Below are 24,678 nucleotides of genomic sequence, written 5' to 3'. Positions count from 1 at the left end.
TTAAAGTAAGGAAAGTAAGAACTGAACATGCTTCTATAATGAAGGAACATGAATATACAAGCAGAAAGCTTCTTTTTTGCTTCTCTTCAGCGATGGATTATGGCACATTTAGGATGAAGAAACTTTTGGGGTCAAACGTCTTATTTTCCTTTTCTATCTCTGTTCCCTCCTAGAAAATGATCCTTTTCCTACATTTCATAAAATAAGTCATTGGCATTGTATTTGGGCATAAGAATACAGAAGAACTTTCCTCATACTTAGGTCTTATAGCTTTAGTTTAATAAAGTTTACTTTAAAGGAAAATATAATATGCATTATTGAAACCACAAACATGTAACTGTTAATTATCAGTGGACAATTTCAACCATGAAAACTGAAATATACAGAAAATTCTAAGATATAATTTTAGCCTTTGGGCTCAGTTTGGTTTTTTGTTTGTTTGGGTTTTTTTTTTTTTTAACCATTCATTAAAGCTTTTAGGCAATCTACAGTAATTAATTGGGAATTTATTTTCTTTGACTCCAAGAAATGCCAATTTTAAGTTATGTCACTCTAATGTGTGATTGTTTCTGATAACTATTAATATAGCCATCCACAAACCACTTATTTCAGTGGCCACAGTACTTACTGGGATAGATATGTGGGCTCAAAGATTATTATTTCCAGTTTAATATGAAACAAGTTCAGAAGATCACATAAGCTAATCTTAGCATAATAAGCTGATTTTAACATGTTGTAATTACCAAGTCTAACTTCAACACTGTTCACAGAGAAGGCAGTTTTCTACTATCACTTCACCTAGTGTCCTTTCTCCAGTTATCAGCGATTTTCTTATTTGTTTTCACTATTCCTCCATCTCCCCACTTTCTATGGTGTAAGAGCCTCCATAGTCATTAATTGATTTCTCTTGGAAAAAAATTTTTTATTGCATAATGACAGTGATTCTTCCCATTCTCAAATAAGCAAGTATTCTTCAGCAGTTGCGATAAGTTGTTTTTAGTATGAAGTAAGCCAGGGAGCTCAGATTCCAGTGAAGTTTCATGTGTCCCTGGAAATGATCTTTCTAAGAACTAGTGAACATTTTATTTATCTCATGCTTACTGTGTTGGCAGCATTGTGTTAAATTAGTATTGTTACAAAAAGGGAGTAAATTAGTGCCTTGGTAATTAAGACTATAGAACTCCTTTATATTTTGTTGGGATATTTGGTTTCAAAGGTGTTATCCCTTTTCTTAACACCGAACAGAAGTGTGGTCTGAGTCTTCAAGAAACTAAGGATATATTTGTAAAGGTAACAGCATTTGAAACAACAGAACATCATAAGTACAGAGTATTATAGAGTATTATAAAGGATTTATTTTGAACCCTGAGAACGGAATACATTAGGTTAAAATTTTTAAATCCCTGAAGTTTAGTTTTAAAGAAAATATAAGTAGCCTGTGCCTGGTTTCCTTTAAAGCCATTTTTGTCGCTGACTTCAGGGTAAAGCTCTGAATTAGGATTGGAATGGGTCCATTCCATTTTAGAGCGTTCTTGGCATGGTTAGATTAGCATTAGTTCATTCCTGGTCAGAGAGAGGTGGAATCAGTTCAGCCTATGAATTTGACCTGATTAAGCCAGGAAAAGCTTCCTAGAATTGAGTTTGATTCTCCTGGGCAATCTCAGCCTGAATCTCAAATTCTGGAGCTGAGTAGTATATAGTGACTTGATTAAATGGTATGGACTTTAAAACCATTTTCTTTGTTAAAATTGTAGTCTTACCATACAGGACAAGTAAAATTCCTCATGAATACATGTCCCAATTTGAAGTTGAGCTATTCAGTAGCCACATTTTCCAGAATAGTTAACCTTAATACCATTCTTAGCTTTAAAATCTTTCTGAACAGTAAATGAAAATTGATAATGAGGAAAATGAACATTTATAGGTGTTTTTAGTATTAATTGCTTCTTAGTAAAACCGAAAATCCTTTCTAACATTTTAATGGTATCATTTGTTTTTAAATTAAAAAAAAAAAAAAAAACAGTTGCTGAGGTGCAGTGTTGAGCCAGTCCTTTCTTTTTTTTTGTACTTAAATTTTTATTTTATTTTTTTTATATACAGCAGGTTCTTATTATCTGTTTCATACATATTAGTGTATACATGTCAATCCCAATCTCCCAGTTCATCCCACCACTACCACCCACCCCCGCTTTCCCATTTTAAACGTTTCTATTACAAAATATTAAAACACCTATTTTTCTCAGAGACCAGCATGCTGCTGAGGTCAAAGAAGACTTTGAAGAGAGAACAGAGAGTGAAATGAGGACATCACATGAAGCCACAGGTACCCATAATAATCTCATATTATTGATGGGTATTACTATTAATACTCAACAATCAAAACTTAACTGGAATGTAGCAGTCCCTTTTATATTAAAGATAAACTTCGTTTGGTTGGTTCTGTTACCACAGGCAATAAAAGTTTATTGTTCAGGATAAATCTGGTGTATACTTCATAATGATATGGATTCATCTGTGACCTGTATTTACAGTCTCTTTCACATATCTGTACAATATTGTATATAAAGTTTGGATAAGGCATTCTGTTTGGTCCTTGTCGTAAATTTTTTTGATATTGTTGATGTCATTTGCTTCATATGTTTCAGACTCATCTCAGAATGTGTTGAAATTCAAATAGAACTAATATGGTCTTAACCTAGTACCACAAAATGAAAAGGAAATTGCTTGAACAAAAGTTTTAAGTTGTATTGGAGAAAGTAATTTGTCTTACATCTTTGCTGAATAGACATTACAGTGGTTTAACTGAACAATGAAGTCGTAATGACTGTTACTCACAGTACAGATGGTATTTATACTTTACGCATAGTGTTATAATTATTATTTATTTTTTATAGGACAATGTTGTCCCGATTATGATTTTAATGATTGTCCCTGGGACTTTGCTTGTCATGTGCTTTATTTGGTTTAGACTATTTATAAGATTGTAGAATGGCACCTAAGGACTGTTTGCGTATAATGACCTATTCCATAAGTGATGCTTTGATTTCCATATCTGATTGTCATAAAGCAGTAACTTATGATTAATTTAAAAGTTATATTCTCTGCTGTCCTCAGCATGTTTTATGGTGTTTCATCTTGCACCACATACAAACCCTTCAGATGGCCAGGATTTGCATCCCTGATCTACCACCTGCTAGCTGTGTAATCTTGGACATTTCATGGAATACCTTTCAGTGCTTGTTTCCTTATCTGTCCAGAAGGTTGATGATGGTAACTCCCTCCCACAGTTGTTATGGGGATTGAGTACAGTAACATTTGTAACTTGCTTAGAACAGTGCCTGGCACATAATAAGTGCTATAATGTTTCTGGTCATTTAGAAAGGAAGAAAAACATTTAATTTACGAAGCTTTTGTCATCCGAGTATATCGGGTTCTTAATCAAAGGCTTCAGCCTTTCTTTGTGAATGGTGGTTAGGAGCACGGCCTTCATTCTCTTCTCAGCTCCACCAGTACTAGCTGTGTGGCTGGCTTTGGGAAAAGTATTTAACTCTCTGTTCCTCAGTTTCTTAATAGTACCCACATCACTGGATTATTATGAGGAATAAATGCATCAGTGGCCAAAGTATTAGCTGCTAGTGGTAGTAGAAGTAATAGCAGAAGTAGTAGTAGTATTGTGAAATGAGTGTCTATTGCATGGAATTATCTGATCATTGCAAGGTTTAGATAGATTCATAATAAAATCTTCTGGGCTCTGAACTTTTTGAGGGAGTAATAATTTGACAACCTTTTCAGTTTCTTCCTAACTTGGTGATGTAATTCACTTTCCATTTTATTTGCTGAGCTGATTCTGATAATTTTTTTCTGAAAATAGTCTAATTAATGGAGAATTTCAGGTTTATTAACATGATATGCGTGGTGTTCTCTCTTCTTCTGTGGTAGTTTTATGTCTTTTCAAACTTTGTATATTTTTATCCTATTTTTTTTTATTTGAATTGCCTGAGTTTTACAGTTCTTTCCAAAGAAACATTGCTAGGATTCATATATAGCTCTTTATTATTTTTGTCACCCATAAAACCTACAGTTCAATATGCATATTTTACTTACTGTCTTATTTTTCATTAGTGAAAAGGAGCCTCATAAAAACAAGCTGCTTTGAGAATTTTTGCACATATGTTCCTAAGTAAGATTCGCATATTAATATCTCATCCAGTTTTAGCCTCCTAAAATGAGTTTGATGACTTCCCTTCATTTCCAAATTTTTGAAACATTTTATGTAAAACTTTCATAAAATTAATTTTTACTGTAGTGAAATCATGTTATGATTATCAGCTTTTATTTAACTGCTTTCTTAGCTTTAGATTTCCTTTCTTTCTTTTTTTTTTTTGAAAATTTTTTCCAGATTCATGTTGTATGGAAAAGATTTGAATTTCACTTCCTGACCTTACCATTTAAGAGTTTATTGGTTGTCTTTCCCTGGACCCCATGATCCTTCGGTCCAAAATGAGACCTTATGGTGTCTGAGGGCTCCTGTATCTTGGTGATGTTGGTGATATCTCAGATCCTAGTCAGTGGGTGGGTGTGTTTAGTTTTTTCTGTCCTCCTGCCTCTCAGGTCTCAATAGAGCCATGACCTAGTGTCTCAGATTGGGCTCTCTGGAAACAGACGTTGAGAGTGATGTGTGCAGAAGGTTTTTGGTGGGTACTCTTGGGAATGATGCCAATGAGAGAGTGAGAGAAGCAACAGTGGGCAGAATGAGCTATGATGCAGTTACAGCAGAAGCCTCAGTCGATCCCACAAAGGAGCTCCAGATGACCCTTCCGAGTTATCCTGAATTTAGGCATGAGGACCAGGCCTTTGTATTGACCAGTCCTTGGATGTTGGCTGAGAGGGGCCGTGTCCTTGGACAAGGAGCCTCCCTTTGGCTTAGGGCAGTTCCTGGAGAGGGAGGTAGCTCTGAGGCATCAGCAGTCAGCAGGTAGGAGAATGAACCTCTGAGTTCCGAAGTGGGAGCCCACCACAGTGTCCACTACACCTAGCTAGTCATTTGGTCTCTGACTTTCCTTTAAGAAAAACCAAACAGAACTGAAAAAAACTGAACAACAAACCAAAACATCCTTTCACATATGTGGGATTAGGCCCAATTCAATCCAATCTTTTGGTTTTAGACAATGAATCTGGCTCCTAAATTCAGCCTTCTTTCATTATTTTGCCTGAGATGTCATGTGCTTTATTTACTTTTTTTTTTAGATCCAGGATTTTTTTTTAATCCAGAAAAATTCCTTCAGTTATTATTTTTATTATTACTTTTGTTCTGTTCTCTTTTTTGATTGGTAGTACCTTTTACTCTTGGGTTAGATCCAAAGGATGATATTCAAAATATTTAACAACTGGTTTGACAGCCAACATTGCACAGGACAGTTAAAACAAACACCAGCCTTAGTGCTGGAGCAGTTTGGAAGCTCCCTGCTGTACTTGGTTGCAGCATCTTAGGGAAGTCCTGCAAGGGCCTGACTGCTGAGGGTGGAGGGGACTATTACCAGCCACTATGGAAGTAGTTTAATATTTCAACAGCTTATGCATTTTTTGATATTCTAGACATATTTCTCAAGTTGCAATGTCTTACTCTAGCTCTGTCAAGTCTACTAGTTACTGCCTTTAACATGAATTTTAATAGTGGTTTTTATTTTCCTTTAATTTCCTGCACTGGCTTGTTTTTTTCTTTTCATAGCCTGTTTTGTTTTGTAGAGGTCATGTTCCCTTGTGCCTTACTAAAATCATGAAACTCTTCTGTCAATAAATCAATGCTCCTCTCTCAGTGTTTTGTAGAACTTATCAGAGGCCCCTGGTGATTGTTTTTTATTTTATCATTTTTGAGTGCAGAGAAGTTTCCCCAGGTTTTTTGTGAAGAACACTTACCCCTCAATGCTCCCATTTGGGTGCCAGTAGAATTCCTCTTTCACACCTGAGCCTGAGGGTCAGGTAGATATGCTGAGCCTCGTAGGTGCTCACCAGTGTTCATTCACAATGCCATTCACCAGTGGTGGAAGCAGCCCTTCCCAGATCTGGCTTGGCTGGGGGGGTGGCATAGGTGATAGGAGAGAAACCTTCTTGCAGTTTGTGCACTATTTAGTATAGAGGAGTCTGAAAAGAAGCCACCCTGTATTCCTTATAGCTAGTAGGATTTAAGATTCAGTAAGCCCATGAGAACTATTTTGTTTGGAGTCTTAGAGCAAATTGATTTTTAAAAACACTTCTCCCTAAAAAAACATCTTCCTACCTTGTTTCTTCAGTTAATTCAATTTAATTCCATACCATATGTGTAATTATGAGGCTTTTTGATTTTTTGATGATTGCCACTATGCTACTGAATTTGACCTTTGGGGACCTTTACTGAATACAATGCATCACTTTTTTCTGCTTTTTCTTTTTGTTGGCTTCTGTCTCCTTTGCCTGAAAGATAAACTAATTCATTTCCTCCATTGTAGGAAGGCCCATTAATAAAGGATCCTATAAATTGACCTTCAAATTTAAACTCCTGTATTCCTGGGAAACGTGTAATTTTCTTTTCCCTTCTGCAAACATTCTCTCTCACGGGTGCTGATACGCAGAAAGAGTTGAATTTTATTTTGTAATGTACTAGATTCTCACTTGAAAAATCAGGCTTGCTTTTTGCTTCCATAGCAATTGGTTTTTATTTTGGTTGTTAACCTTGAAATGATCCTCAAATATTTTTCACGCCTGAGTTTAGGATCTTGGAGCTAATTTTATCCACATTCCTTGATGCTGTGATCCATTTATTTTACCCAATCATTGTTATTGTTCATCCTTTTTATATTTAGTCACCAGTTAGTAACTCCATTAAAAAAAACTTGGTTGACAGATGTATCCCATTTCTTCTGGCTTTTTTTCCTTTCACATTAAGAGCATTTTTTTATAGACTCATGGAATATTAGCTTAAAAGGGTCATTGACTCCTTTTCATTTTTGCCTTTTTATATTCAGTATACTCTCAGTGGCATGCCTTTCTTTCAAGATAGGAATAAGTTTTCCCATTTGCTGAGTCTTTACTATATGTCAGACACTGGAATAAGCATTTTTTAAAATATCATGTAATCCTTACAATGATCCTGTTACGTTGATTTAGCCAAAATTTAGAGCTAGTTAGTGGCAGAACAGGGACTTGAATCCATGTATATCAGACTCTTAAACTCACCCCCTTGACCATGACCCTGTACTTTGTTATTAGGAGACAGAAGATCCAGGGCCACTTTCTGATGCTTCCCCTATCTCACAGGGTGGCTTTTGGCTTTGCCCTATCTCACAGTGTGTTTTCCTCATCTTTGGGATAGCTACCTCCTAGCATTGTTTTGAAACTAAAATGAAACAAGGCAGCTGGAGATTCTGGTCTCACTTCTGTCACTGGCTTCAAGGGATAGGAATGAGTCAGGACAAATGGTAAGTCATGCTGTGGCTTCTTGATTTAGCATTGTTCAGACTTGGAAATAGGAAGCAGAGTGGGATCTGAGTCCGAAAGGAGCAAGGAGCAGCATGAAGAGTACTTTTCCTTTTCTCTGGATCTTGCCCTCCCTGTGGTTCTACTGTGGTTCTGCAGTGGTTCTACTGGGCCCTAATGGGAACAGCCCTATAGGAAGCAGGTTCTCATGCTGCATGGTAGTGAAGACATCTCTTTCTACTGGGAGATTTCATGTTTGGTTTAGATGGTGGTCTCTATTCTGAAGATTTATTGTCTTGATTCTGCATGAAACATTGGAGGATATATTTCTTCAGGATCACCTTTATCAGACCTGTCTTCTTACAAGGGTTAATCTTCTACTTCACTTTTTCCTACCCTAAGCCAAATTAAGGATTTTAATACCTATATTCTCAACCAGAACTGAGAGACATTTGTATTTGCAAACTTCTGCTTTGGATAACTACATTATTATCTATTAAACATCATTTCAAGAAAGTCTACAAGAATATGCTGTATTGATGTAGCCCTCCACATTGCACTGTAAGTGCTGAATAAGTAATTGCTGAATGAGTGATTTCCATATTATAAACAATAAATGTAAATGGTAGAGGCAGGGCTTTACTATCCATCCATTAAGTATCAACATAAGAAAAATATTCCTCATTTGATAATTGGCTAGAGAGATGAAATAGCAGTAAAACCAAAAATCCACAAAGTTATTTCTCTTAACGCTACTCCCATCTAATATTTTCTTGCTTCTGATATTAAGGGAGCCCAGCAATTGATGTTTTAATAATATATTTCCAAAAATGCATTAAATTGCTTTCCAAGTCACCAAAGTGAGGCTTTCATTTTTTTGTTATTATTTTTGAGTAACAATAAGTAGCTTATTCAATATCGGCTTCTGGTTTTATATAACTTATTGTTAAAATAACATTTATTATAGAATAATTAGAAAATACAGGGAATCAAATAGCAGAAAATCAAAATTATCTGTAATTTTCTTTTAAATTATTATTTATTTATTTATTTATTGGGCTGTGTTGGGTCTTCATTTCTGTGCGAGGGCTTCCTCTAGCTGCGGCAAGCGGGGGCCACTCTTCATTCCGGTGCGTGGGCCTCTCACTGTCGCGGCCTCTCTTGTTGCGGAGCACAGGCTCCAGACGTGCAGGCTCAGTAGTTGTGGCTCACGGGCCTAGTTGCTCCACGGCATGTGGGATCTTCCCAGACCAGGGCTCGAACCTGTGTCCCCTGTATTAGCAGGCAGATTCTCAACCACTGCGCCACCAGGGAAGCCCTATAATTTTATTTTCTAACACCATTTTCTGAATTTTGGGGAGTTTCTTTGGGATTTTTTTAATATCTGAAATATTGTACTAACTACTTTGTAACCTGCAGTTTTTTAACTACGTAATATTACAATCATTTTTACACAAATATTTATACTAATTACAAAATAATATTAAATATTCCCTCTGTGGATCGATAATCAATGCAGCATCATTTAACGGACCAATCTCTAGTGGATATCTAAGCTAGTTATTTCCTGTCTCTCACTATTATGAACGCTCTTGCAGTAAAACTTGGTAGTGATTAGGATTAGGGGTGTGTGTGTGTGTGTGTGTGTGTGTGTGTGTGTGTGTGTGTGACATAAAACACATACAGGTGGTTTATATCAGGTAAAAGCAGTTTAGTTCTCTCTCACATGGAGGAGGTTCAAAGGTAGCTGCTCCATGATTTAATGGTACTCGACAGTATCAAGAAGGCAGGTTTCATGTATCTTGTTGCTCTCCTTTGCAGAGTGTCTGTTCCCAAGGTCTTATCTTGGTCAAGGGTGGTTCTAGGGGGCTAGTTATTCAGTTACTGTTCTCCCCAGGAGGAAGGAGAGTCAAGGTGTGGGAGTAGTGAGAAAAAGTTTGACCATATATCTTGGGTAAATTTTCTTCTCGGCAAACTTCAAAAAATACTGAGAACTCCTTAAAAAGTATGATTTTTCATGCAGGTAAATCATTTGAGAGGAGGGTGGTGAGAAATCTGACCCTCATAAAATGCTATTGGCAGAAATGTCTTCCAGAATAAAAAAGCTTTGTTTTCTAAAGCACATTATACACATTCAAACCTACCCTTCCCTACTCTTTGCACTGAGCCAACTACTTGAGCCAGAGTCTTTGTGCGTTTATTTTAGTCTATATCACATGTTAAAATAAAAACCTGGAGTCACGTTTCTGTGCATTTCAAAGGATCAAATACATATCCACTCAAATGAAGTTGTTTTCTTTATCCTTTTTGGATTGGGAGCGTGAACCTAACATCTTCTGAGGAGATGGCATATTCTGTGGTTGGTAAATGCTACAGTTGCCCCATTCGTCAGAAAATAACACTGGGCATCAGTCAACATGAAAGAATCAGCAAAAGGAATGGGGGTCTTAAGGTGAAGGAAGCAAAACTGGTATTAGGATTGGAGTGGTGTATGAGTCTAGGCCTATGTATAATGTCAGCTTCGAAGACATGCAAACGCTACCAGAAATATAGGAGCTTTAGGGTTTTTAGTCATTTCTTTAGAATGGCTCAGTTATTATTCTAAGGAATAATGATGTAGGAGCATTAGAAATGAACTGTGAATAATACAACTTTAGCAGGACTAGAATGAACATAGAATGGAGCTTCAATGAAGGAGGAAACAGTGCCAAGTGTCAACAGAACATAAATAGTTATAGAAGAAAGTGTATGGCTTTGGAAAAAACTGACACTCTGTGGCAGGCAATCCAAATACAAGTTACAAAGTAGACTGTGTTGTTTTACTCTAGTGTGGAACTAGAACTCTTACCATTTCATGGAAGTCCATCTCCTGAAGGATTTACAAATAATGTGTTGCAAATAATTGCTGAACTCTTGGGACTGTCTGAGATTAAGGAGTGTTTTTAAGTTACCCCATATTTATGCAAAAAAAGTTTCTTGAACTCTGGGCAATTTTAAAAGAATAAAGACAAACTGGTACAGGTTTATATATTTGGCTTATAATAGATTTTCAGTAAAATAGGATGAAGACCTAAAACCTTAAAACCAATTTTATGAGATTCGACGGATGAAATGTGGAAAGAGGGACCATGAAGGGTTTTTTTAATAAAATATTTGAAGAATTGAAATGTTTCATGGGGAGCAGACACAGTTTTCTATATGAGCTCACTCAGGTAGAGCAAGGACCAGTGGGTGTTAGCTCCAGTAAGATAGATTTTTTTTTCTTTTAATTCAGTATAACGACTTTTCTAACATTCAGAGCAATTCAAATTTAGATTAGGCTAGTTTAAGAGAAAAGTTATTAAAGATCCACAATAAAACAGTAGGAAATAGTTTTTAAAAAACTTTACCACTTATAATAGCAACAGAAAACATCAGACACATAAAAATAAATTTAACAAAAGATATGCAAGACCTCTACATGAAAATGACAAAACATTGAAGAGGGGTATTTTAAGATCCAAATAAATAGAGATACCTTGTTCTTGGATTGAAAGACTTGATATTGTGAAGATGTTATCTCTCACCAAATTGATGTATATTCAGTGGTTATCCCAATGTAAATCCTAGCATTTTTTTTAACAAGCAGATCCTAAAATTGGAAATGCAAAGGGGTAAGGATAGTCAAGGAGTCTTGAAGAAGACCTAGATTGCAGATATCAGTACACTCATAAAATGAGAGTAATTAAAGTCTGTGGGTCAGTGTGAAGAGACCAGTGGAACAGAAGAGAATATTTGAAAACAGATTTAGATTTATTTTTAAGCTGGCACTGCAGTACAGCAGGGAAAGGATGGTTGGTCTTTTTCTTTAAATCATGGTTGGGCAATTAGAAATCCATGTGGAAAAAAAACATGAATATTGATCTTTACCTCATACCATACACAAAAATAAATTTCAGATGGATTATGATCTCAATGTGAAAGGTAAAACATAAAGTGTTCAGAGGAAAACAGAGGATGCTATCTTCAGGACCTTGGGGTAAGCAAAGATTTCTCAAAGATTTCTTCAGAAGTACTAGCCCTAAAAGAAAAAATTAATAAATTTTACTACAATTAAGAACTTCTGTTTATCAAAAGACCTTTTTAGGAGAGTAAAAAGAAGACACAGGGTGGGAGGAGATATAAGTAATACATATTTTCAAGAAAGGATTCTTACCCAGAGTATATACATAGATAACTTCTACAAATCAGTAAGAAAAAGGCAAGATGACCTGATAGAAAAATGGGCATAAAATAGATAAGTACTTCACAAAAGAGGTTCTCCGTATGACCGATGAACATAGAAAAAGGTTGTCAACTTTGTCATCAGACAAATGCAATTGTAACCACAATATGATACCATGACACCCGCACCAAAAGGGTTACAGTGAGAAAGATAGACAGTACCACATGTTGATAAGAATATGTATGGAGCATTTGGAACACTCTTATACTGTTAGTAGGTGTGTACTATACAGCTGTTTTGGAAAACTGGTGGAATTTGCTGAGGCTTAATGTACACAAATGTTATAACCACAAAGTCCCACTCTTCAGTATGTATGCAACAGAAAGGCATACATATATTCAAGAAAAGATATGTACAAGAGCATTCATAGCAACAATGTCGGTCTTAGCCAAAACTTAAAAACAACTCAAATGTCCATCAGCTCCAAATTAATTGTGAAATATTCATAACAATGAAAAACCACACAGCAAAGAGCAGGTGAGCTACAACTACATACAGCAATGTGGATGAATCACACAGACCCTGCTGAGAGAAAGAAGCCAGATACCAAGTTTTCATCAAACTTACAGTTCAGAACCAGGGCAAAAGAAGCGATGGTGTTCGAAGTCAGGGAAGTGGTTTCCTTGCTGGGTGGGGTGTGATTGGAGGGGGTTCTAGGTGTGCTGCCATCTTCAGTTCCTAGCTGAGCTGGTGGGCAGAGGGGAGAGTAAGTGTGGGGAGGTGCCTTCTTCTGATGGGCTTTGAGTAAGTAGTTTTCAGAAAAGATTTCCCTTCTAAAGGATCCGATCTTACAGAGATAATGACGGACAAACTCTAAGTCAAGAGTCCCAAGGACAAAAAAAAAAACATTTGCTAGAAAACGGCTGTTTTAGAAGAGCAGCAGTAAACTAGGTTTGGATTCAGAAGAACTAGAAGATAAATAGAATATTCTGTAGTTTTAACTTTGATCTTCACAAATGAAGAATGACAAAAGCATTTGCCTTTATGCTATTTTATTTTTATTGCAATAATTTCATATCCCCTTTCAAAAAAAATAAGTTGGCTATTTAAAAAGTCGATGTGATTAGTAAATAAAAATTGGAAGAACACAACAGGGCTGAAGTAAAACGAAAGAACAGGTATGGTAACTACAGGGTAAACACAGAGGCTGGACTTGAGCATGCAACTTGGCTCTTACTTTTAGGACATCCAAAAGCCAAAAGGGAACCAAATATAATTCCCTAGGGTGAGAGTTATTTTCCTTGTCACTAAAGCTCGGGGGTAGATTTCTTATCTGAAACATTAAAGAGGGAACATTGAATGATATAATGATGCATGTCTTCAGTGATGGGTGATGTGGCAAACATGTCAGTTGAATTTTAGGTTGTTTCTTATGGTGACTTTCAGTAAAGATGAACGAGAGTGTAATTATTCAGTGAATGTAATGTTGAACCAATGCTTTGCCTTGTTTCCATGCTACTCATTGTTTGGGGGTGACACATGGCATTGGGGGCTTTTTTGGCTGCTTTTCAGAGAGTGACTTCCTGATTGTTTCTGTCAACCAGGTGCCCGGGAAGAACCCAGCGTACAGCAGGCACAGCGGCGGTCAGCGGTCTTTCTGTCCTTTAAGTCCCCGATTCCATGTCTGCCCTTGCGCTGGGAGCAGCAGAGCAAACTTCTCCCAACTGTAGCCGGCATCCCTGCCAGTAAAGTTTCCAAATGGAGCACAGATGAGGTATATTTTATTTTCTTGGTCTGCCAGGGGCCAGACGTAGTAGTACTGGCTTAAGGAGAGGGCAACATGAATGCATGTGGGGTTTAGTGTTTTTTTTTCTGAAGGAGAAGAAATTATTCTGAGAGAAACAATGAAAGTATAGGTTAAATATTTTGAACCTGTAGCATTTAGATTCCGGCTTCTTTTTTTTTAAAGATTTATTTTTTGATGTGGACCATTTTTTTTTTTTAAATAAATTTATTTATTTTTTTATTTATGGCTGCGTTGGGTCTTCATTGCTGTTCACAAGCTTTCTCCAGTTGTGGTGAATGGGGGCCACTCTTCACTGCAGTGCACGGGCCCCTCATCGCGGTGGCTTCTCTTGCTGTGGAGCACGGGCTCTAGGCACACGGGCCTCAGCAGCCGTGGCACAGAGGCTCAGCAGTTGTGGCACACAGGTCCAGTCGCTCCGCGGCATGTGGGATCCTCCCGGACCAGGGCTCGAACCTGTGTCCCCCGCGCTGGCAGGCGGACTCTTAACCACTGTGCCACCAGGAAAGTCCCCCGGCTTCTTTTTTTAAACTGGAATTTTGATCTTATTTTTAACAGGTGTCAGAATTCATACAGAGCCTACCTGGATGTGAAGAACATGGAAAGGTATTTAAAGACGAAGTAAGTATTCCACTAAATTGCAGTATGTTACTTAAGGGGGGGGACAAAGCACTGAAAGGCAGTGAATGGTGAAATGTTCTAAATTGGCAGAGGAAGGAAGAGACGGGTTATGTTGAAACTGACAAAGTGATATCGAGTTGTCTAACAAGCAGCATTAATCAGTTGTATAAAAATGTGTTTGTATAAAATTAGATGCAAAGGAAATTGTGCCATTTTATTGATGCCCCACAGCAGTAGCACTAAGCTCATTATTTAAGAAAACAAACACAAAACTTAAAAACATGCATTTGTATAGTATATAGCACAGAAAGAAACCAACGCAAGAAAGAAGCAACGTTTCATTTTTAATAAAGTAAAATTAGTTCCCGTTATTTTCAAACATCATTTTAACACCAAGATTAACTTCATTTGATGCTGATAATTAATATTACCATTATTGCTAAAACAATCCCTTAGACCTTATACATTTCTCAGTGATGTTTATACTAACTGATATTCATTACATTTATTACCGTCTGCTGTTGGAAGATGATTTTATTAGTTGTGTTCATCTGCCTGTCCGAAACTTCAATATAAGGGATGATTAATAATGATACCACCTCTAGTGAACATTAGGACAAAAAGGAATTCTACTTCTAACTACACTAGAAGCAGGAGACTCTTTTCACTAGAGACCTTTAAAAATAAGCCACTTGCCTGTCATCTCCTCCAAGCAGAACAGTCAGTTATCACCCTGATCTCAGAAGGTACAATGAGGACTGAGTCATCTCAGAAGCCTTTGTCCAGCATCTGCTGTCTGCAGCTATAAGATACCTTGTTTGCTCCTATGCTTAGCCTCCACTGTTCAAATAGCACACTTTCAGTTAAGAACACTGCAAGAGTGTCGGCACAGCCAAGAATTGAGCCACCGGTCGCCAATGTCATTATACTATTAGATATCATTTATGCTTTATGTGGATGCCTGTTAAAATGCACAAGGATCTGATTGTCATCAGCCTTTTTCTGATTTATGTTCTTACTTTCAGAAATGTTCTGTCTTCTTTCTAGTTGAAGGTCAAATGAAAGAATTTGCAGTTATTCAGATTTTAAGTTTCTTAAGGCCCAGGTCCTAAGTGTCTTTGTGGGTTACTCTCAGTCGATTTTCGATCCCTGAGCAGACTTAGATTCCTGCAGGGAGCTGTTGCTCTTTCCTTGAAAGAGCCATGTAGTAACATTACCTTTGAAAATGATGAAACAATTTAAAAAATAAATTTCTAGCACATCTGTTTTATAAATTCTACTTTTGATTCTGTTGATATCTAGCCAATCCATATAGATTTGCTCTGTTATTTAGGTTAAGTAAGATTCAAATTCAAATGATATGTTATTTCTTTGAATAACTTTTTTCTTCATATTATCTTTGGAGACATTCCCCAGGCACCTAATATCCTCAAAGGCAGAGCCTTCTTTTGAAGAATGAGGCAATGAATGTTCTCTGTCCACATGTATTATTCATATGTTCATTCCGCTATTCATTCACCCTGTGAAATCTTGTTAAATTCCTACCATGTGTATGATACTCCATGTAATGCTCTAGTAAGAGGGTTAATTCAGAGATAATAGGACATGATCCTTGCTCTCACATGTCTCACCAGGTCAGCAGGTGTGGGTTTTGAGTCCTAGACGAAAACGAGAAAACAAATCTAGCTAAAGTCTTGTAAGTCATCTCTAAGAGGCAAAGTGCAGGTGTGGGCTATTATCTGAAACCATCCTGGATGACTCCTTCTCTTACACACTCCGCATTTAATCTGTTGAAAACCTTATTGGATGTATTTTAAAAGCATATAAGTGTTCCAGCTCCCTCTCCCCCCTCCACCGCTACCTCTGGTCGGAGCCACCGTCCTCTCCCATCTGGATTAAAGCAATAACCTCCTAGCCGAGCTCCCCGCTTCTATTTCTGCTTCTCTATAATCTTTTTTTAAAATAATATTTTATTTATTTATTTATTTTATTTTTGGCTGCATTGGGTCTTCGTTGCTGCACGCGGGCTTTCTCTGGTTGTGGCGAGCGGGGGCGACTCTTCATTGCGGTGCATGGGCTTCTCATTGCAGTGCTTCTCTTGTTGTGGAGCCTGGGCTCTAGGCATGTGGGCTTCAGTAGTTGTGACTCACAGGCTCTAGAGCGCAGGCTCAGTAGTTGTGGCTCTTGGGCTCTAGAGTGCAGGCTCAGTAGTTGTGGCCCTTGGGCTCTAGAGCACAGGCTCAGTAGTTGTGGCACACGGGCTCAGTAGTTGTGGCTCACGGGCTCTAGAGCGCAGGCTCAGTAGTTGTGGCGCATGGGCTTAGTTGCTCCACGGCATGTGAGATCTTCCCAGACCAGGGCTCGAACCCGTGTCCCCTGCATTAGCACTGCACCACCGGGGAAGTCCCTGCTCCTCTATAATTTATTTCCAGCATAGCTGGGCTGATTCTGCTACAAGATCAAGTCAAATCATGTCACTCCTCTGTTCAGGTCTTTCTGGTAGTTAAATCAGAGTAAAAGCCAAGAGCCTCACAAGGGTGACAGTCTGACACCCCATCACCTCTCTCACCGCCTGACCTCTTGGTCCACTCTGTCCCCTGCTTACACTGTTCCACACACAGACCTCCTTGCCATTCCTCAAATTATCCAGGTACACTCTGGCTCTCCCCTCTGCCTGGGATGCTCTTCCTCTAGGTGTTCACATGGCTTACTCCACTTCTCAATATCCTATCCTAACTACCCTCCTTCAATCTGCCACCTGCCACCACACATCCATCCTGGCCTACTGTCCACTCATCTCCCCAACTCGCAGTTTTTTCATACCACTAATCACCTTTTAGAATTAGTTACTAATTAATTTGCTTCTTGTGGTTTTTCTTATAGTCTGTCTCCTACTACTAAAATGTAAACTCTACAAGGAGTTTTTATTTGTTTGCTCAGTTTTGTTTTTATCTGTTTTAGTCTGCACTATATGCCCAGGCCCAAGAATAATATGTAGACTATAATGGGTATTTAATAAGTTTCTGTTGAATGAATAGACTCCTACCTTTACACTCTGAGAAAGACATTCAAAGAGCATGTTGCTGTGATTTGCAGAGTTACAACATTGGAAGAGAACCACGAGTGCACAGTGGAAAGAGCAATGAAATGGAAGGCAGGAACCCCAAGTTCCAAATCCTCCTTCAGAGTTTTGGGCCTTTAGCAAGAAACTTAATCTCTGGAGCTAGACCAGTTTATATGCATTACAAAAGCATAAACCAAAAATAAACCCAGCAGTCCATTGCAGTAATTACTGTTTTCAGAAAGTACTTTCTTAAATTATTTGCTTCTTTCCAGTTGAGGATTATCCTTATGGCTACACATCAGAGCAGCTTGTATGTAATATACTAAAGTTTGGCTCTAGCCTCAAGATGATTTTTTTCTTCCCAGGGTAGCTTTAAAAATAATAATCTACCAAAACTTATCCTTCTCATCCCACTCCTAGCTTTCAGACTCCAGCCTCGTAGTTCTCTGAATGTTCCTTTTCATCAGTCATCTGTCACTTTAAACTCTTACTTAGTCCCAGAAGAAGACTCAGTAGGGCCCAAGGTTATAATAAACCATTCACTCTTTGTAGTGAGCTCCCTGGGAAACCCGGTACGTTGACATTTTAGTTAATGTCTTAGACGACGTCTGTCAGATCCTTCATTCTACCAAGGTCTGTCTGGGTTGAGTGAAGTGTTAGTAGATCTGCCTCTCTGCTTGGACTTGTTTATCAGAGACCTGTCACAGCACAAGCAAATGAGACCAAAGCAAATGTTTCCAAAAAACAATAGAACGTTTCTCATAGCTGCCACTTAACTTGTCTTACACTTAGAAATTAACATTGCAATGTCTTTACTTCTAGTTTATGACAGCAGGGTGTTTCCTTGCTGAAAATGAGCAAACTTTTTCCACAGAATTGTTACTTAAAGTTGTATAAGATGACTCTCCTTCTTACTGATTAAGCATTTAAGCAATTTAGATTTACAGGTTTTTATTTTTAGAGGAAAGGGGAAAATTTCAAGAAATGGCAACTTAATTACATTAGGCTTTATTTAGTGAACTGCTGACAGAATTTAGAGTAGTATTTGTTTGCTAGGGCTGCTGTAACAAAATACCATAAACCAGTAGCTTGAACAGCAGAAATTTAATGTCTTCCAATTCTGGAGGCTAGAAGTCTGAACACAAGAAATGATGGCGTTGGCAAGTAGCTTCCTTCAAGGGCTGTGAGGAAAGGAGCTGCTCCAGGCCTCTTCTCTTGGCTTGCAGATGGTGTTCTCTTGTTGTCTTCGCATCGTCTTCTCTCTATGTGTGTCTGTGTCACAATTTCCCCTTTTTATAAGAACACCAGTCATCTTGGTTTAGGGACCCACCCTACTCTAGTATGACCTCATCTTAACTAATTACATCTGCAGTGACCCTGTTTCCAAATAAGGTCACATTCTAAGATTATTGGAGGTTAGTACTCCAACATAGGAATTTGAGAGGAACACAATTCAGCCCATAATAGTACACTGCTGTCAAGGTTTCTAATGTCCTCTGAGGCAGAGAGCAAAAGTGTATTTTACTTTTTGTACAAAATGAGAAGACAAAGAGAGTGAATTAATTTTTTTAAGATGGTGGACTCCCCAAGAGCTGAAAATTATACAATAAGAAGACTACTCCTTTGCTCTACCCACTGAACCAGACATCATCTTCACAGAGTTATATCTTTGAATCTCACAGTATCCTATTCTGTAAAAGTGTAGACTTTTAGTCTTAGAAGGGACCCAGAGAGAGGAAGGATGCTTCTTATGGTTACCCAAGTAGTAGAAGAACCACCCTAGAGTGTACAACTCTTCCCACCAGGCTTACATTCCTTCAGCTATACTGGTGGTTGCCTTTGTTGGTTGTTAGTAATTCCTTTTCTTCTGCATTTGAAGGATAACTGTGGCTACTCTAAAAATGAATGTTATCACTGATTTTCTTTTCTTCATGGTGGAAGGCATGTAGCTGATGTGTTTGCCTGAATTCCTTTGCTTATCAGCAAGTATTTATGTACTTATTCTCATCTCTCATTTTAAAACCTGCCCTGATAAGAACTGGATCTGAGGCACCCTAGATTTTCCCAAATTGTTTTTGACTCAGCACCTACGTCAGAATAATCACAGAAAGATATGAGCACCTTCCACTTTCCTATGAGCTGATTCTTCAGATGAATGAATTTGACTTTGTTCCCAGTCCACATTTGGGGGTGTTGTTGTAGATAAGAAAGGTCCACTTACGAGGAACTGTTGTTTGTACACATGAACTGCCCATCTGTGCCATTTTAGTGTTACTGTGTAGAAGACAGCTGAAAATTGAACCTTGACTATGTCCCATAATCCTACATCCGATTAACTCACAATCTTTTGTCTTTTTCCTCCCATGTTAGCAAATTGATGGAGAAGCATTTCTGCTTATGACCCAAACAGACATTGTGAAAATTATGAGCATTAAGTTGGGCCCTGCTCTCAAAATTTTCAATTCTATCCTGATGTTCAAAGCCGCAGAGAAGAACTCTCACAATGAACTTTGAAGATGGTGAATTTTGAACACCATCAGCTTTCTGCTTTAAAGCTCATGTTTTACTCAAAGCACAAAGACAGTTGTAACTCCTAAGTGAGAAGTCTCCAAAACTCTAAAGAGCAATGCTGTCAGATTATTTATATTCCTTAAGAGACAATATATATGAATTCTTACGAAAGTGCTTGAGCTTTTAACCAGGTACTGTCTAACAACAGTCATCTTTCGGTTCTGTTCACTGAGCTAAATTTATCTTTGTAAATCTTTTTGAGGCTGGGGGGTGGGAGGGAAGGGGGACTTCATTAATTATTTATGGAAAAAGCGGGGGTGGGGGGGAGGGCAGAGTAAGGACTTTTGGCATTTTGTAAACATTGTTGAATTCTCTTTCATGTACACTGTTTCTTTTTCAATACTTTCAGGAACCTTTTTATATAATCAAACTTCAACTTAAACCAAATTCGTCAAAACCTGGCTAACTTTAGCCAGTGGGACTGTTATCTGTATCGTTAATTCTGTGCCATATTTTGAATTGCAACATTATGCTAAGTATAACTTTGCAAGTCATGATATTGCCTAACTGCTTGTCATAATTTGTTGGGGCTGAATAGTTGTAAAAATTACCTTTCTTTAAATCAGTGTTTTTACTTTTGCACGCAATTATGAAATGTTAAACAAATTAATTTTCACCAGCATCTTGACTTAATTACCAAAAACGTGTATATAAATAATGGAATTGAAAAATAAAATATATAAACATAAATAAATTAGGTGATGTATTTGAATGACATCAGTCTCATACATCGTGGTGCCCTGTGTGTTTACAGGACTCCAGTGATATCAAAGGAATATGCAGTTATATTGGGGGGCTGTTTGTATGATCTTAAACTATTTATGAGATTATCTTGAGCTTCTAATTGTCATTGAAATAACTGTGGTGCTCTTCAGAGATGAAGGGCTCATTCTATCGATATAAACACTAACCTGGAAAGAGCTCTGTCTCAGACCTTTGCAGTGTCCTCCAAACCCAAAGGTTTTCTTTAGGATTGGCTGAAGAGAGAGTGTATAGATTTTACCCAAGAGGCGAGATTTGAGGGAGCAACCCCAGTCAACACAAAGATTCTAAATGCTCACAGATGAGGGAGGTGACCTTCCCAGAGCAGTTATTCAAGGAGCTCTGTTTTGGAGAGACTCTTTTCTCCTCAATATAGAAGCATACAGATGCACTTTAAATGCAAGCCCTTGATGACCTATAAACTGATAGCTGGTAGTGTTTCTTTTGCAAGAATGCATTTCCAACGCAAAAGGTAAATTATTTTATCAGCCTATGTATGTAACTTTTAATTCCAGGATTGGATATTTATTTAAGAACTATTTTAAAAGTAGAAAGTAAGTTTGTAGCATGTTGTCTGAATTCTGGGGAAAGGTCCACCTCTTTCCTTAGTTGCTTTCATTTTTTTATCATGTAGGATTCCCTTGATACTCCCCCCTGCATTGGAAGTCTATGAGTGGTCCTTTGCTTTTGTCATAATTCAAGGTAAAACAGGGCCCATGACCCCCCCCCTTCATTTCTTTGCATAAATCTGCTTTAAAAAAAGTTTTTTGTTGTTAGTTCTTTTCTCCTTTTTTGTTCAGAATTTGTACATTCAAGTTGTACTTGTTATACCTGACATGAATGAAATAAAATCTTAATTGCAGATACTTTTTTATATATGTATGATTCTTAAGAAACCTTGTCAGATAGGAGGGGTGTATGAGAGCAGGAACAATATCAAACATATGGGCACCTGTGTAATGAATGAATCTGTAGGATTTGGAATTGTTTGTCAAACTGTGTCCCAGATGATGTGAAGAGTGACAAAAAGGAAAAAAAAATCAAAAATTTTATGGTTACGTCAAGTAGAATTGACACGCATTGAGGACTTTTCCTTTCTAGTTTAAAGCACGTATTATAACAGAGGAACCTTTTCAATCTTACTGAAAACATCTGCTCATTCTAAGAAGCATGTTGTTGTATGTTAGAGGCAGGGCATTAAGCATCCCTATTAGGGTGGAAGAGTCCACCACAAGAAAAGGAAACCTTTCACCATTCCATCCCTGGGATATAGTCTAAGTATAGTCTAAGTTTTAACAGAGGCAATAGGGAGCCGGGATGACAGGGAGGTCCCTGAAATGAGAGAAGCAGGCTTGGAGTAAGACAAAAGGGAGGGATGGGGAATGTGGAACTTGACAGAACCTTCCCATCTATAAAGGCAGTTTAAAAAATTACAAACACTCTACAAGCCAAAGGAGTCCGTCCCGTCTACCGGTTGAAATATTACTCCAGGTTGCTATTTTGCAACTTCTAGATTCAGTGGACTCAGCTTCCAAAGAAAATAGGATTAGGTTGGTCAAGAAATATTGAATATTTGCCAAGTGGCACGGCCATGCTGTCCACTGGAGACAGATACACCATTGAAAGAGACAATGAAGTCTATGGGAGTCTCTGCCCTCATGGTCAGCGCATGTCTGTCATGTTCGAGCCAAAGTTCATTGCAGTTACCCTGCAGCTCCACCCCTATCTCTCCGCCCCCAGCCCAAAGGAACAAAGAGAGGCTTTTTTCAAGGCTAACCCTAAGAAAAGATGATACAAATGAACTTATTTACAAAACAGACTCACAGACTTAGAAAACAAACTTATGGTTACCAGAGGAAAAAGGTGGGGGGAGGGATAAATTGGGAGTTTGGGATTGACATATACACACTACTATATATAAAATAGATCATCAACAAGGACCTACTGGATAGCACAGGGAGCTCTACTCAGTACTCTGTAATAACCTAAATGGGAAAAGAATTTGAAAAAGAATAGATACATGTATATGTGTAACTGAATCACTTTGCGGTACACCTGAAACTAACACAACATTGTTAACTTTACTCCAATATTAAAAAAAAAAAAGGCCAGCCATAGAGACTGTGGACCTCCAAGGGAAACGACTCTCTCAAGAACTTGGTAAATTCATTTGGGAGAAGAGGAGTAAGATTTTGAAACTTAAAAAATGGGAGGGGGAAGGGTAATAAGCTGGGATGATGTGAGAGAGTGGTATGGACATATATACACTACCCAACGTAAAATAGCTAGTGGGAAGCAGCCGCATAGCACAGGGAGATCAGCTCGGTGCTTTGTGACCACCTAGAGGGGTGGGATAGGGAGGGTGGGAGGGAGACGCAAGAGGGAGGAGATATGGGGATGTATGTATATGTATAGCTGATTCACTTTGTTATAAAGCAGAAACTAACACACCATTGTAAAGCAATTATACTCCAATAAAGATGGTTAACAAAAAACACAAAAAACGGGAGTGGGGAGAGAACAATTGGAGGAAATAAAAGAAACTTTTTTTTGTAAGGAACTAAAGGCACATTGTAGTGAAAGGGAAGAAATGGAAACTGTAGAATTGGGAATAGTTATTCAAAAATGAAATGTACCAAATTGTTATTGCCTGTCCATTCTCACGTAAGTAGCGAATAGTCATGGCAGAGGTGGGCAGCTGATCTTTCGTTTTCTTTTATCTCACTGACTTAAGCATTTTAATGAACAGTTAGAAAGATATTAGTATTTTGCAGTATTTCTAGAGATGTGCTATAAAAATATTTCTTTAGTAATTCATATGAACCCTTTTCTTATTAAACTTTAAAAAAAAATTTTTATGTGATGAAGTAACCCAGGAAATGTCCATCGCATTGTGGTGCAATTATTAGCACACTTAAATTCTTCAGTCTCTAAACCAACCAGTTCTGTCAAAACTAGGTAATGTTAGGGCTTCCCTGGTGGCGCAGTGGTTGGGAGTCCGCCTGCCGGTGCGGGGGACACGGGTTCGAGCCCTGGTCTGGGAAGATCCCACATGCCGCGGACCAATTGGGCCCGTGAGCCACAGCTGCTGAGCCTGTGCGTCTGGAGCCTGTGCTCCGCAAGAAGAGAGGCCACAGCAGAGAGAGGCCCGCGCACCGCGATGAAGAGTGGCCTCTGCTCGCCGCAGCTGGAGAAAGCCCTTGCACAGAAACGAAGACCCAACACAGCCAAAAATAAATAAATTAATTAATAAAAAAAAAAAAAACCTAAGTAATATTGAGATTGTGATGATGACAATAAGGGGCACCTTAAAGCTAATGTTGGATGAGTTACAACATGGGACTTTGGGCTGCGTGAGGCACCAGGACTAGGGCTCCTGAGAGAGGCTGGAGAGGCAGTCTAGGAAGGGTCCTAACCTGGAAGCTAGAAGCTGAGGCCCAAGTGGTGCTGGGAGTGAAAAGCAAGATCCTTATTATAGATCAAAACAAGCCCAAGGGGCAACCAGGGCAGATGAGGTCAAGGCGAAGGAAAACCAGAAACCGTGTGGGGAGACAAGAACCAGGCACATCACTGCATCTCGAGGGAAGCAGAGAAAGATGAAGACGGGTCACAGATGATCAAAACCTGTGCCAGCGAGATTGGCCAGAAGTGAGACCTCAGGAATGAAGCAGCCCGGGTTCTCAACAGGTATGAATGAAGGAAACCAAAACACCCCCCAGGGCAGGTCAGCTGAGGGAAAGAGGAACTGGGGAATGTGAGCATCTTCTTAAAATGCTCAAAATGTTTCCAAGCAATGTTCATACCAGAGGCAGAACCACAGGCCACAAATGTGCAGCTCCTGGACATTAAGTCTTTCAAAAGTGGGCACGTTGACTTAAGTGCAAGGTCATACATACCCTAATCTGAATGAAGGATTTAAGAAAATGTGAAGCGTAGTGTCTTTTAAAAACTAATGCACCCTTGAATGTGTTAACTTGGACTGGAATTGCTTAGAACTCAAAATAAACATCTCTTTAGTATTTTATTACAGAATTTCAATAAAGAATTAAAGTATCGAAGTGTAAAGATAGAAGGCATTGATATTCGTTCAAATCCTAGAGACAAGATGATTTTCTAATACCTACCTCTACTAAATCAAAACAATTTTTAATAGTTTCAGCCATCCCAGAGATCAATTCTGATAAAATATTTGGCATGCTA

The 24,678-nt window shown here is 38.3% G+C and overlaps 1 protein-coding gene across 7 annotated transcripts in view; it reads left to right on the top strand.

Annotated features, from left to right (window-relative positions):
- The window catches only part of L3MBTL3 (L3MBTL histone methyl-lysine binding protein 3), a 119,638-nt gene extending 99,720 nt beyond the window's left edge, over positions 1 to 19,918 (top strand). For all 7 annotated transcript variants that reach the window (XM_059941946.1, XM_059941948.1, XM_059941947.1 and 4 more), the window contains 4 exons: positions 2,244 to 2,323; positions 13,261 to 13,430; positions 14,019 to 14,081; positions 19,516 to 19,918. In XM_059941946.1, coding sequence (XP_059797929.1) covers positions 2,244 to 2,323; positions 13,261 to 13,430; positions 14,019 to 14,081; positions 19,516 to 19,659 — 457 coding nt within the window. In that variant the 3' untranslated portion in view covers positions 19,660 to 19,918. The remainder of the gene's footprint in view (positions 1 to 2,243; positions 2,324 to 13,260; positions 13,431 to 14,018; positions 14,082 to 19,515) is intronic.
- The last annotated feature ends 4,760 nt before the right edge of the window (positions 19,919 to 24,678 follow it).

The sequence above is a fragment of the Balaenoptera ricei genome, chromosome 12, assembly GCF_028023285.1.
Source record: "Balaenoptera ricei isolate mBalRic1 chromosome 12, mBalRic1.hap2, whole genome shotgun sequence".
Classification (NCBI taxonomy): domain Eukaryota; kingdom Metazoa; phylum Chordata; class Mammalia; order Artiodactyla; family Balaenopteridae; genus Balaenoptera; species Balaenoptera ricei.
This window is presented reverse-complemented; position numbering and strand designations above follow the sequence as displayed.